The following is a 13,037-nucleotide window of genomic DNA, read 5'->3' as shown; positions in this document are numbered from 1 at the left end:
TACCATATTCTCCCAGTATGGGATTTAAATCTGGTTCTTCAACTATCTCTACCCCCTTTAAACCTATGAATTCTGCAGAGCCCTATATTCTATTAAAATATGTTTTCCTAATTATAGCCCACAACTCCAGCAAGGGAATATCAGTAACTTCAGTATTATCCGTGGAAGAGCCATATTGTATTTTTCATAAAGACAAAAAAGTCTTCTGTACATCCCTTGCTTTCATTCTAAGGTAGCACTTCATTCCACAATTCCCCATAAATTGTTCTCCTCTTGTTTTGTCCAAATCCAAAGAACAAAATGGCAGATGAAAATCAATGTTGATACATGCCAAGAAATGCATATTGGAAAAAATAATCCCAACTATACGTGCAAAATGAGGGATCTAGCTGTTATCACTCAAGAAAGAAATCTTGGAATATCATGGGTAGTTCTCTGAAAACATCTGCTCAGTGTTCAGTGGCAGTCAAAAAAGCTACCGGCATGTTAGGAACCATTAGGAAAATGATAAATAATAAGACAGAAGATATCATAATGCCACTATATAAATCCATGATACTCCCACACCTTGAATACTGCATGCAGTTCTGGTTGCCCCCTCTTAAAAGAGATATATTAGAATTGGACAAAGTAGAGAGAAGGACAACAAAAATTAAGGGTGTGGAACAGCTTCCATATAAGGAGAGATTAAAAAGTCAGGGACTATTCTGACTGGGAAAGAGACAACTGAGGGGGAATATGACAGAGGTCAATAAAATTATGAATGGTGTAGAGAAAGAGTTATCTACCCCTTCACATAACACAAGAACCAGAGGTCACCCAATAAAATTAATTGGCAGCCTGTGTAAAACAAACAAAGGGAAATATTTCTTCACAGGATGCATAGTCAACCTCTGGAACTCGCTGCTAGGGGAAGTTGTGAAGGCCAAAAGTAGAGCTGGTTTCAAAAAAGAATTAGGTAAGTTAGTGGAGGATAGGTTCACTAATGGCGATTAGCCAAGATGGTCAGGGACTCAAGCCCATGTTCCAGGTCTTCCTATGCCTCCAACTGCCAGAAGCTGGGACTGGAGGACAGGGGATGGATCACTCAAATTTACCATGTTTTGTCCATTCCCTCTGAAGCACCTGGCACTGGCCACTGCAGAGACAGGATCCTGGGCTAGATGGACCCAGTATGGCAGTTCTTATGACCCTCAAGGGGAGCTTTGGCATAAACTTACAAGTTTGAAGAGCAGTAAAGATTTACCTGAAGCATAGAAGCAAATAAGGAGAACCTGTGTACTTCTCATTTCCTTCCATCCAAAATGTAAAGGTACCAAGCCTTCAAAACCAACAATATCAAGATTTATTATTTGCTATAAAAAGAGAGACAAACCAGTTTCTGAGGGCATTCCACCAGGTCCACAACTACCAGGTCCTGAACAGAAGGAACTTCAGCATCCACAGAGGAGATATGGAAAACAGGAATGTGGTCCTCCACACTAAATTCAGGAGATACTATCAGATAGGCCTGCAGATGTATATTTGGAAAGAAGGTGCTTCAGTTAGTGGTCCCTAGATAACACGAAGTCCTCTTGGCATTAGGGATTCTCCTTGCACCTTTCCCTTCTGATTTCCCTTCCTCTTCTTTTTTCACTGCTTGCTACTTCTTATTCATCATGAAAGAACAGAGATGTTATGAAAGAGAATGGAAAATGTGTTACCTGATAACTTTCTTTTTCTGTCACTTTTGTGTTATTTCATGTAACTGCTTTGCTACTGTTATGTGATTGCCATGTGCTGTGCAGGAGTGGTGTATATAGTTTTATTTTTTAACTATGGTTAAAGTTTTGCTCCTAAAAAGAATGTATGCCAGCTAATGTGGTACAGTAAAATGGTAACTTCTGTGATATTCAATGGAATGTTATTACCTTTCTCTAGAACAGTAAACATAAAATTGTTTAGCATCTCTGGAAGATTTTTCTCCTCTCAACCTGTAGTGTGTCTATGCCCCTCAATCATACTGTGTAATCTGAAGTGGAAAGTGGAGTATTCCTCCCCCAAGATTTTTTTATATTAGAATACCTATCATTTGCTGTCATCTGGCCCACTGAAAGGCAAAATGTATTTTCTCATCATATGTATTTTTAAAATTCTATACATCTCTAGTGACTGTGATTAACAGTCCTTGCATCCGAAGAAGTGGTTTTTTACCCACGAAAGCTTATGCCCACATAAATCTGTTAGTCTTTAAGGTGCCACCCGACTCCTTGTTGGTGTTGTGGATACAGACTAAGGCACCTAGTCCTTGGGATACAGTTGCTTCTGCATGTGAAAGTATTTAAGGATACAACAGCAAAATCACTCCTTAGCATAATTTGGCTTTGTGGCACTTCCTCATGGATGTCTGGCTCACATAGGCCAATGATTGGATTATGTTCATCTGTGAAAGATATAATAGGGATAATAATCTTCAGTTCTAATATGCAAGAATATCCTTCATGTAGGGCCCAATTCTGACTTCAATTACACAAGGATAATTCCCCACAGCCATCCCTGTGTATCTGAGTTCAGAACTGGGCTCTAAATCATTATCGTTATTGTTATGTAATAATAAAAATGAGAATATTCATGTAATATACAAACTATGGATAAATGTAATAGTCATTTACCTTTCTCTGTCTCCCTCCCTCTGTGTGTGTGTATATATACGCCTACATATCACAAACAGTACATACAGAGAGAGATGGTATTTCCTAGTCATACATATCATGGAGTTAAAGATCGTTTGTTTTTCATAGAAGCTACTCATAGATACGCGAATCTATTATCTGCTACATCGAGGTGATTTACTTGATCAGACTAGAAAACCGAACAAGACACACGGTACACATAAAAAGCATATATGAAAAAACTCTATTTGGTACTGAGAAGTGCGCTTTAGAAGCCGTGCCAGCAGCCAAATCCAAAGGCAGGCGAATGTGCTGTATTACAATGCCTTGGTCACACATACATCCCCCAGAATTGTTCTTCTATTATAATGCAAAGTTTTCTTTCCAAAGAGCAACATTTTGCCCCGACAGTTGTAGAGCAAATATTGTGGGGGTTCCCAGCATGAGAATGAAGATTTTTACCATTCAGCTCTTAATTTTTTCTTTCGCAGAAAGTTGCCCAAAAAAATCCCCTAAAAGAGGAAGGGATCAGGGAAGTCCTATCTATTTAGAAAATAAACTAATGCACCTCTAAAGTAGTGTTTCAGTTGTGACACAAGCCAAAGAGAGAAAGAAAGAAAGAAAGAAGCAGTCCCTCCGTGCGCCGTCTTTAACTCCTCTTTTACAAAGTCACAACCGAGTTCAGAACCGTGTCGGGTTGTCTCAGATTGTAACAATATTTAAACGCAGAGGTTTGCATTTAATTCTCATGATTTAAGACCCACTAATCATGGCGGGTGGGCACTGAATGCTCAGAAGTTTCCCTGGAGACCCGAACTTTTTCTTGGAAGCTAGTGCCGTATTTAAGCCGGTCGATTTGGGTTTATATATGTACAGTGCTTTTTATTTCCCCTCAGGGAGGTGCTGAAAGTCCCCTTCGGGCTGCTAGCATTTTCTCACCCAGCCCAGGCTCTGGGAAACAAAACTGGGACAAAGGGAAGAAGCCTTCCAAAACATTGTGCTGATTCTTGTCCTCTCTAGCTGTATCGGATCTCTTCATTAGAATTTCCTTAACCTACGGTCTGGACTTTCATTATCTAGACTGCCTCCACTCTGTTCATGGTCATTACACTGCATCCCAGTAATTCACTTGTTAGATCATGTGCACATTAAAAGCCTACCTACGTTTTGTTTTGTTTTTAAAAATCTGACCAGTCTGAATAACTATCGCGTTAGCACCGTGAACCAGACAGACTTTCCGGCCACACCGAAGCAGGAAGGTCTCAGCGGCGGTAAATGAGGCTCGAAGGTCACTTATACCTGCCTAGGACAGCCTGCCTCGTTCACCTTACGATGAACTTAGGGTCTGGAGATATCTCAACGTACAATGGCAAGACAGGGAAGATAAATCGTTGGGGCAAGTTATCGGCGCTTTAGGTACAGTGGGGGAAAGCTGAAAATAATACCAGGAAACCTGCCAGCTCTATAAACTCGAGCACCTTGTCCCCCGCTTGCTCGGCAATATTTTCACACCCTCCGATGCTCTTTTGAATGATGGTTTGTGCTGGGGGGTGTCTGGGGGATTTTTTTTTTCATTTACCGAGTCCTATTGCCTTAATTGTGCCACGCATTTTAATTCTCCTGCACAACACTGGAGGGGAGGGGAAGGGAGGGGGATCTCTTCCTGGATTTCTGAGTTTCAGAAGCGTTTACAAGCTAGGTCTTCTCCGAGGCCTGTCCTTATACACATCCTCACAAATTAAACACTGGTGTAGAAGGTTGAAGCCGAAAAGTCTTCTATTTCAAAAGTTTCTAGGGCGCGTTTCGGACCTTGGGATTTTGTGTGCATGCTCCTCCTCTTCCTTCTCATTCTCTTCTTCTTCTTTTCCCTCTTCCCCCCCCCCGCCCCCGCCCCTGCGCTGTCGGTTTTTATGAAAATGAGCAGTATTGAAAGCCTTTCCATCCCGCTAGCTGTGAGCCTCACATAAATGATGTAAATGGCTCCGAGGTTTCTTTTTCAAGTGAACTGTGTAGATCTGTGAAAATAATATCAGGGGTTTCCGTCAGAATGAGCTTAGCACGGTACTGAGGCATGCCATAATCTGACCCGACACCTCCAACCATCTGCGCTATCTATCCGCCTTCTGATTTACCAAATCTTCACAAGCAAAAGACAAACTGTACTTGATACTAAAGAAAAGACGGCGAGCTCCGGTCCAGGGCCTTTCTGCGGAGAGATGATGGGAGAAACTGTAAATCTGGTTAATTTCAGTCTATAGGCAACTGGCAAAGGATCCCCTCCTGTTTTGTTTGTTTTGTTTTGTTTTTTTAAGAAACAACAACACAAGAAAATCAGATTAGGAAGGCATTTCTTTTGACAACTGTTCCAGGGGAAAAAATGCATCGCACTGGGCGTAAGAGAACATCTTGAGTTTAATTCCGAATATATGCTGCCTTTCCAAGCCTGGCTCCTAATGTTCCCACAAAGAAATTGCTACCGAACAGCCCCACCTAGAATAAAGCTTGGCTGCTTTTTTCCCCCCATCCCCCTCCAGAAAACACAACGGATCCTAACAGTTCAGAAAGTGATTTCATTTCTTTCCTGGCAGCCATGATAATAATGCATCTCTTTATTTATTTGGGAAGGAGTGGAAGGGATATTAATAAATTCGCTTCTCTCCCAGGACTAGAATCATCACCCTCAGTTCAGGAACAGTCGGAGCTGATTATTAGAAGGCCATCAATATTTTAAAAGATTCCTAAAATCTGCTTTAAGTTGCTGACTTGACCTACAAATGACTTCTCACTCTCGATGGTTATTCTCGGTGTTTATTCTGGGCCACTCAACCGAAACCAATTAGGTTGTAAATGTAAACATATAAAGCTTTATTTGGGCAAAGGAGGGAGCTGGACTCCCCGAAATGAATCCCTCGCCCTAATTACCGAGGGGGGTCACAGGGCCCTGGGTGGGAGATCACTGGAGGGAGAGGTTGATCTGTCGAATATTGGCTGCCCATTTAGTGCTTCTGACAATATTCCATTATGGTTGCTTGCCTGCTTCATTTATTATCTGATTTCTTGGTTGGACCTGATCTCATCTTTTCCTTGGCAGTAGACTGTGCAGAGCTGTCTGGGAGGCAGTGCAAAGCTCACTCCTGGATTGGATGGCTCTATAGGAGACAGGGGTGGGCGCAGTAGCCTTCGAAAGAAGCTAGACAAGTCCCCTGGTTCACTGGAACCCAGCAGAGGCGGGGGGTGTACGTTTGGGTGGGGGTGGGTGGGGGTGACATTCGCATACTTCACTCCAATTGCAATTTGATATTGTCCGCTCCCCAAAGTGCCCTGTTTATTTTCCTTTTCGCGGCCCTGTTAGGGTGCCCGCTCCACGGAAGAAAGCCTTCCCACGCGTGCCAGTGGGGATGGGAGGAGGCGGGGGATTGTTTTTTTTTTCAGGCTGCGATTTGGGAAAGATCTAGCCCTCCGCCCGCGGAGACGCATGAGCAACGGGCTGCTGGGGAAAGCTGCAGACAGCATCCCACCACGTCTCTGCCGGTGTGAGTCCTTCCCCTTGCCGGTGGGTGGGTGCACCTCCTCCTGCTTTTGCAAATACCTTTGAAAGTCAAACTCTTCACCAAAGGGCGCTGGGCGCTGTCGAGTCCTGGGAGGTGCTGAAATCTCTCCAGCGCGCTGCCTTCCGCCTTGATGGGCAGAGGCTGACAGTGAGTGGCAGGCCCCTCCATGGAAACCGGGGAGCCAATCTGCCCAGTCCAAGAGCAAACCAGGATTCCCTCCAGCATCTGAACAGCAGCGTGTTCCTCGCTTCTCCCCCTCCCCCCCCCACGCCATCCTCCTCCATCCCCCCACCCCCGCGCACACCTCCCCCCCCTGGAAACCGCCGCCTAAGCGCTCCCAATTCCTTCCCCTCCCTGCCACTTCCACCGCTGCAGCCGCCGCCGCCGCCGCCCGAGTGCCCCTGCGAGCCTGGGGAAAGGCGCACGCGGAGCCGCAAATCCGCCCAGTACCCCAGATTCCCGTGTGGGTGTGCGGGGCGGGGGGGGGGATCTCGGGGTCCTTCCTCCGCGCGTGGGTTTCCTCCCCTTCCTCCCGTCGCTCTCCAGCCGGGCGGAGACGCTGCCGCGGCCGCCTCGATGTTCCAGCTGCCCTCCCTTAATTTCAGCCCCCAGCAAGTGGCCGGGGTCTGCGAGACCCTGGAGGAGAGCGGGGACATTGAGCGCCTGGGTCGCTTCCTCTGGTCCCTGCCGGTGGCCCCCGCGGCATGCGAGGCGCTGAACAAGAACGAGTCGGTGCTGAGAGCCCGGGCCATAGTGTCCTTCCACACGGGCAACTACCGGGAGCTCTACCACATCCTGGAGAACCACAAGTTCACCAAGGGGTCGCACGCCAAGCTGCAGGCCCTCTGGCTGGAGGCGCACTACCAGGAAGCCGAGAAGCTGCGGGGCCGGCCCCTGGGGCCCGTGGACAAGTACCGGGTCCGGAAGAAGTTCCCGTTGCCCCGCACCATCTGGGACGGGGAGCAGAAGACGCACTGCTTCAAGGAGAGGACGAGGCACTTGCTGCGGGAGTGGTACCTGCAGGACCCTTACCCCAACCCCAGCAAAAAGCGAGAACTGGCCCAGGCTACCGGACTTACCCCTACACAAGTGGGCAACTGGTTCAAAAACCGCAGACAAAGAGACAGGGCAGCAGCCGCTAAGAACAGGTCGGTACCTTGCTGTTTTCCTGCTTTTCGGTTTAGAACAAGCTGCCCCTAGCCTGGTTCTTCTCCTCCGCGCTGAGCAGGGGATGCTTGGCGGCTGGAATAAAGCTGGCAGAGCCGCATTTCCCTCCAGCTGAGCGATAGACTTGCTTTTTAATACTTTGAAAGGTTGCAATGCGTACCATGGACGCTGCTGGCTTTCACTGGCACTTGCATAAATACAGAAGGAAGGCGGAAATTAATGCAGTTAGTCCCTTAAAATCTGCGCCTTTTCCCCAATTCCAGTACTTGCTCGCCTTTTGTCCCCATGTCAAATATTAAAGCTCTGAACGATATTTCTGTGTCTTGGATCCATTGCGGAAGACATGGGGTTTGTTGCCATTTCGGGGATGCTTTGTTTTATGAGGATGGCTTTGCCTTTTACATTATTCTTCAGATTGCAACATAGGAAATGACATACTTGAAATATTCTCTGTGTTGGGGAAGCTTAAATTAATAGATTAGCTGCAAGAAACGATTTGTATTTCCCTTGAAGAAGTAGCGCCTTAGGTGGGGCATCAGAAAAGGATTTTCTGCACGGTTTCTAATAGTTAATATAATGAATATGATACAGAGATGGGGAACATTCGCTCAGTCACTCATTTTCCAGCCTTTTGCCGTTTAAATATCAAAAATATAAAGAAGCTAACCAAACATATATTTTAAAAAAATCTATCCCCATTCCAAGTTTTGCTTTAAAGTATTTAGAAAGCTACATAAAATAGACCCATCTATTTCGCCATTAGTATAATTTTGCAGGCTCCTTTCAGAAAACATCATCAATTGTTCTAATAGGAAACAATGTTGTACACATATTTCAAGATCTGGTTTTAAAATAGCCTTATTATTTACAAGACACAATCTTTTCATTTTGTTTAGTTGCGGGCGCTTTTAAACCCTTAGGAATCGTTTCTTGATTATTTTTGGTTGTTGTTGTTTTCAATAGAAAATGGTTTGTTTGGGTTTTTTTTTCCTTTGCAATGTTATTGTTTTGTATTATTTATCTGAAATTGGCGACATAAGCAAATGTCCTGGAAAGCGGAAACGACTCTCCAAATTATGGATCAAATTCCTGCCAGTGATTCCTGGGTTGTTGTTTTTTTCAGAAGTCAGCAGGAAGATAACTAGGTAAAGTGCATGGGTCGCACCCTGGACTGATTCAAAAAGAGTTCTGAAAAGACGTGACTACATAATTAAAAAATAAATATTGCCTGACGGCTGTGAATTAAATAAAAATACCGCAATCCCTATTTCTGGAATTGTTTAAGAGAAAAAATTTAAGCCTTTCTAAACATGGGCAGGACACACCGCCCGTGTGAATGGCAAAATCATGCTCTGTACGGGGATCCCCTTTCAAAAGAACTAAAGCTGCTGGAAAGACTTCAGGAAGGGAGTGGGGGCAACGCATGGGCGCAGGCTGAAGCATCAGGAACCGGGGGTCCTGGCTGTGTGTTTGCAGCCAAAAGCTAAATGACTGGTCCAACGTGGCTAGATTTGGCTGACTGGGGAACTGGGGCTGGTTTGGCCAGCGAGGGTGGCAGTATGGAGTGGCTGGTTAGCTGTTGGGGTAGGATAGGTGATTAGGCATGGGGTGGGAGGTATAGGTGAAGGCTGGTTAGCTATTGGGGTAGGGTAGGTGATTAGGCATGGGGGTAGGAGGTCTAGGTGAAGGCTGGTTATCTGTTGGGGTAGGATAGGTGATTAGGCATGGGGGTGGGAAGTCTAGGTGAAGGCTGGTTAGCTGTTGGGATAGGTGATTAAGCATGGGGGTGGGAGGTCTAGGTGAAGGCTGGTTATCTGTTGGGGTAGGATAGGTGATTAGGCATGGGGGTGGGAGGTATAGGTGGAGGCTGGTTATCTGTTGAAGTAGGGTAGGTGATTAGGCATGGGGGTGGGAGGTATAGGTGGAGGCTGGTTAGCTGTTGGGATAGGTGATTAGGCCTGGGGGTAGGAGCTATAGGTGGAGGCTGGTTAGCTGTTGGGGTAGGCGATTAGGCATGGGGGTGGGAGGTACAGGTGGAGGCTGGTTAGCTGTTGAGGTAGGATAGGTGATTAGGCATGGGGGTGGGAGGTATAGGTGGAGGCTGGTTAGCTGTTGAGGTAGGTGATTAGGCATGGGGGTGGGAGGTATAGGTGGAGGCTGGTTAGCTGTTGGGGTAGGATAGGTGATTAGGCATGGGGTGGGAGGTATAGGTGGAGGCTGGTTAGCTGTTGGGGTAGGATAGGTGATTAGGCATGGGGGTGGGAGGTATAGGTGGAGGCTGGTTAGCTGTTGGGGTAGGATAGGTGATTAGGCATGGGGGTGGGAGGTATAGGTGGAGGCTGGTTAGCTGTTGGGATAGGTGATTAGGCATGGGGGTGGGAGGTATAGGTGGAGGCTGGTTAGCTGTTGGAATGAGATAGGTGGTTGAGATGGGGATAGACTGGATGGAGTGGCGAGTTAACTGCTGGAATTAGTTTGATTGCAAATGGTAGGGTGACTGGCTAGCTCTTAGGATGTGGTAGGTGATTGGGGTGATTGGCTACCTGGTGGATGGGATACATGATTGGGGTAGTGTGGCTGGTAGGCTCTTGGATGGGATAGGAGGTTGTGGTTGGGTGGTGTGACCAGCTGGCTGTTGGATGGGATAGGTGACTGAGGTGGGGTGGCTGGTTGGCTGTTGGATGGGATAGGTGACTGAGGTGGGGTGACTGGTTGGCTGTTGGATGGGATAGGTGATTGGAGTGGGGGCTGTTGGTTGTTGGATGGGATAGGTGACTGAGTTTTGGGCGCTGGTTGGCTGGGATAGGTGGCTGGTGTGGGGTGGGGTGGTGGTTGGATTGGATATGTGATTGGGGTGCGAAGGCTGTTTGGCTGTTGGAAGAGATAGGTGATTGGGGTATGGGGACTGGTTGGTGGTTGGATGGGATAAGTGGCTGGTGTGGGGTGGGGTGGCTGTTGGATGAGATGGGTGACTGGGGAGCTGGTTGGATGAGATAGGTGACTGGGCTGGAGTGGGTGGCTTTTGAATGGGATAAGTGACTGGGATGGGGGTGGGGTAGCTGTTTGATGGGATAGGTGACGGGGTGGAGGAGCTGTTGGCTGGTATAGGTGACTCGGGTGGGGGAGGGGTTGGCTGGGATAGGTGATGGGGGCTAGTTGGCTGGAATAAGTGACTGAGGTGGAGGAACTGTTGGCTGTTGGATGGGAGAGATGATGGGGGGCTGGTTGGCGGTTGGCTGGGATAGGTGACTGGGGTGTGGGAGCTGTTGGAAGGGATAGATGGCTGGCGTGGGGGTTAGGTGGCTGTGGATGGGATAGGTGGTGGGGGGCTGGTTGGCTGTTGTCTGGGGTGGGGGAAGCTGTTGTCTGGGATGGGTGACTGGGGTGGGGGAAGCTGTTGGCTGTTGGCTGGGATAGGTGACTGGGGTATAGTTGGCTGGGATAGGTGACTGGGTGGGGAAGCTGTTGGCTGTTGGCTGGGATGGCTGACTGGGGTGGGGAAGCTGTTGGCTGGGATGGGTGACTGGGGTGGGGGAAGCTGTTGGCTGTTGGCTGGGATAGGTGACTGGGGTATAGTTGGCTGGGATGGGTGACAGGGGTGGGGGAAGCTGGTGGCTGCTGGCTGGGATGGGTGACTGGGGTGGGGGAAGCTGGTGGCTGCTGGCTGGGATGGGTGACTGGGGTGGGGGAAGCTGGTGGCTGCTGGCTGGGATGGGTGACTGGGGTGGGGGAAGCTGGTGGATGGAATAGATGACTGGGGTGGGATATACGGCTGTTGCTGCTCTGTGATTGTGTCTGTCTCCTGGTTCCTTGCAGGCTACAGCAGCAGGTCTTATCCCAAGGCTCGGTGCGCTCGCTGCAGACCGAGGAGGAGAGCGCAGGGGAGCCGCTGGGGGCCGCTTCCAGTCCCGCAGCCAGCCTGTCCAGCAAAGCGGCCACCTCTGCCATTTCCATCACATCCAGCGACAGCGAATGTGACATCTGACACAACAGCCAAGACAAAACAGGGGGAGAGAGATCGAGCTAAACACAGTGCCTGCCTACAGACCACCCTGGCTCGCGTTCCCACTCGGAGCCTACCCCGGGCTGCCAAATTGCCAGGGCGCCATGATCCATGAGCATGCCCTCTTCCCGTGTAAACGGCGGGCGCATTCCGTCTTAGACCCGTAGGAGACTCTATTAACAGAAATCTTTGTCGCCTTTATTTAAAAGGATCTGCTGAAACGATGCCTCAAAAACAAAAATGCCAAGTTGCAAAATGTTTGAGCGCCTGCCCTGTATCCCGCGTGGGTATTTCATGTTGAAAAGACGCTGTTATTAATTATTATGATTATTTTATTTTATTATTGTTATTTTCTTTTTTGCTTTACTTTAAAGGGTTTTTATATATATAATGTTTATTTACTTATTTAAGGGATTGCTATGGTAGATTTTTCTATTATTATTTTATTATTATTATTTTGGCTTGTTGTCTATGTGCACAGGTGACTTGTAGAGCATGTGCAGGATCAATACTGTATGAAGCAGCCTAAAACAATAATAAAATATTTGGTGAGCAACTTTTCTTACTTAAAGGGTCTGTTTTTAAATTCTTGAGGTCGGAGCCAATGCACAGAGCCCGTCGGCTTAAGGAGGTGGTTCTCTGATTCCATTGAAATCTTACCATAGATTTGCCTGGTTCCGAAATAATTAGTCATTTCTCATTTGCAACACAGGGAGAGAGAGAGAGGTGATGAAACGCTCTGGATTCTGAGTGACTTCCCCACGCAGGGTTTATTATACAGTTCAGCAGTAACTAAGTATCAAATCCATTTCACAGGCGTTAAAAGGAATCAAAACGGGGCGGGATGGGCAGCGTTGGGAAATCTGCATTTTACTGAGAGCACAATGGTAAGGGAGAATTTGACTCGTCCACGCTGGTCAAGAGAAATGAATGTGGCTTGCTGAGAATCTAGGATCTAGTTAGTCCCATGTGGAGGAAGGGGGCAGGCAGTGCTGCGCGCTCGGCGGATAGCAAGATCTTGCTGTTTGCCTGGATCTTGCTTCGAATGGCGGAGATTTCGCGCTGTATCAACAAAGAATTATGAATGGGGGAGGGAGGAAGCCTGTAAGCAAGGCCATAAATACCCCTTCCGTGTAACATCAGCTGCAGCTCCCTCATTTACCTGGCAAATAAAATAAAGGTTCATAAATTAAATAACCCTCCAGACCAGAGCACCATTATAGATCAGATGGGGGCGGGGGGGGTCATTCCTTCGCTACGGGTCGTTAACGTGCATTGTCTGGATTTTTTTTTAAGATTGTTTTTGCTCTGAGAAAGCCAACGCCATCCAAAGATAGCTAAGCTTTTCCCCAGCAAAAGGATTTTATATTATACATTCTGACATTGATCTCTAAATCGCTTGAGCTGTGCTTTTTTTGTCTGCTCGGGCTCATTGCATTTGCCTCCCTGTCCTCAGAGACGTGCCACCCCGAATAAGCTGATTGCTTGGCTTGTTTGAGCAGGCGAAGCGTTGTACACAGGGGGAGCAAAGGGGAGATGGACATGGGGCTTCCTAGACAACTGAGGGAATCCTGGGACCGCGAATATCCGCATTTGGTTTCTAAAGGAGACAGTCCCGGTTCAGCTTCAGGAATCGAAAGAAATCTTCAAATCAGACACCCATAT

The 13,037-nt window shown here is 47.4% G+C and overlaps 1 protein-coding gene across 1 annotated transcript; it reads left to right on the top strand.

Annotated features, from left to right (window-relative positions):
- The first annotated feature begins 6,778 nt into the window (after positions 1–6,778).
- On the top strand, positions 6,779–11,723 carry SIX6 (SIX homeobox 6). Its single transcript, XM_074957197.1, has 2 exons — positions 6,779–7,350; positions 11,186–11,723. The coding sequence occupies exons 1-2, from the start codon at positions 6,779–6,781 to the stop codon at positions 11,352–11,354; spliced, it is 741 nt and encodes a 246-aa protein (XP_074813298.1). The 3' UTR covers positions 11,355–11,723.
- The last annotated feature ends 1,314 nt before the right edge of the window (positions 11,724–13,037 follow it).

Source organism: Natator depressus, chromosome 6, assembly GCF_965152275.1.
Source record: "Natator depressus isolate rNatDep1 chromosome 6, rNatDep2.hap1, whole genome shotgun sequence".
In the NCBI taxonomy this organism is placed as follows: domain Eukaryota; kingdom Metazoa; phylum Chordata; order Testudines; family Cheloniidae; genus Natator; species Natator depressus.
This window is presented reverse-complemented; position numbering and strand designations above follow the sequence as displayed.

What these genes read in the sequence shown, in the direction of transcription:
- SIX6 (XM_074957197.1), top strand. Translation starts at nt 6,779, where the DNA reads ATGTTCCAGCTGCCCTCCCTTAATTTCAGCCCCCAGCAAGTGGCCGGG. An exon ending in GCAGCAGCCGCTAAGAACAG is followed by an intron (nt 7,351 to 11,185) that starts GTCGGTACCTTG and finishes GGTTCCTTGCAG; the next exon opens with GCTACAGCAGCAGGTCTTAT.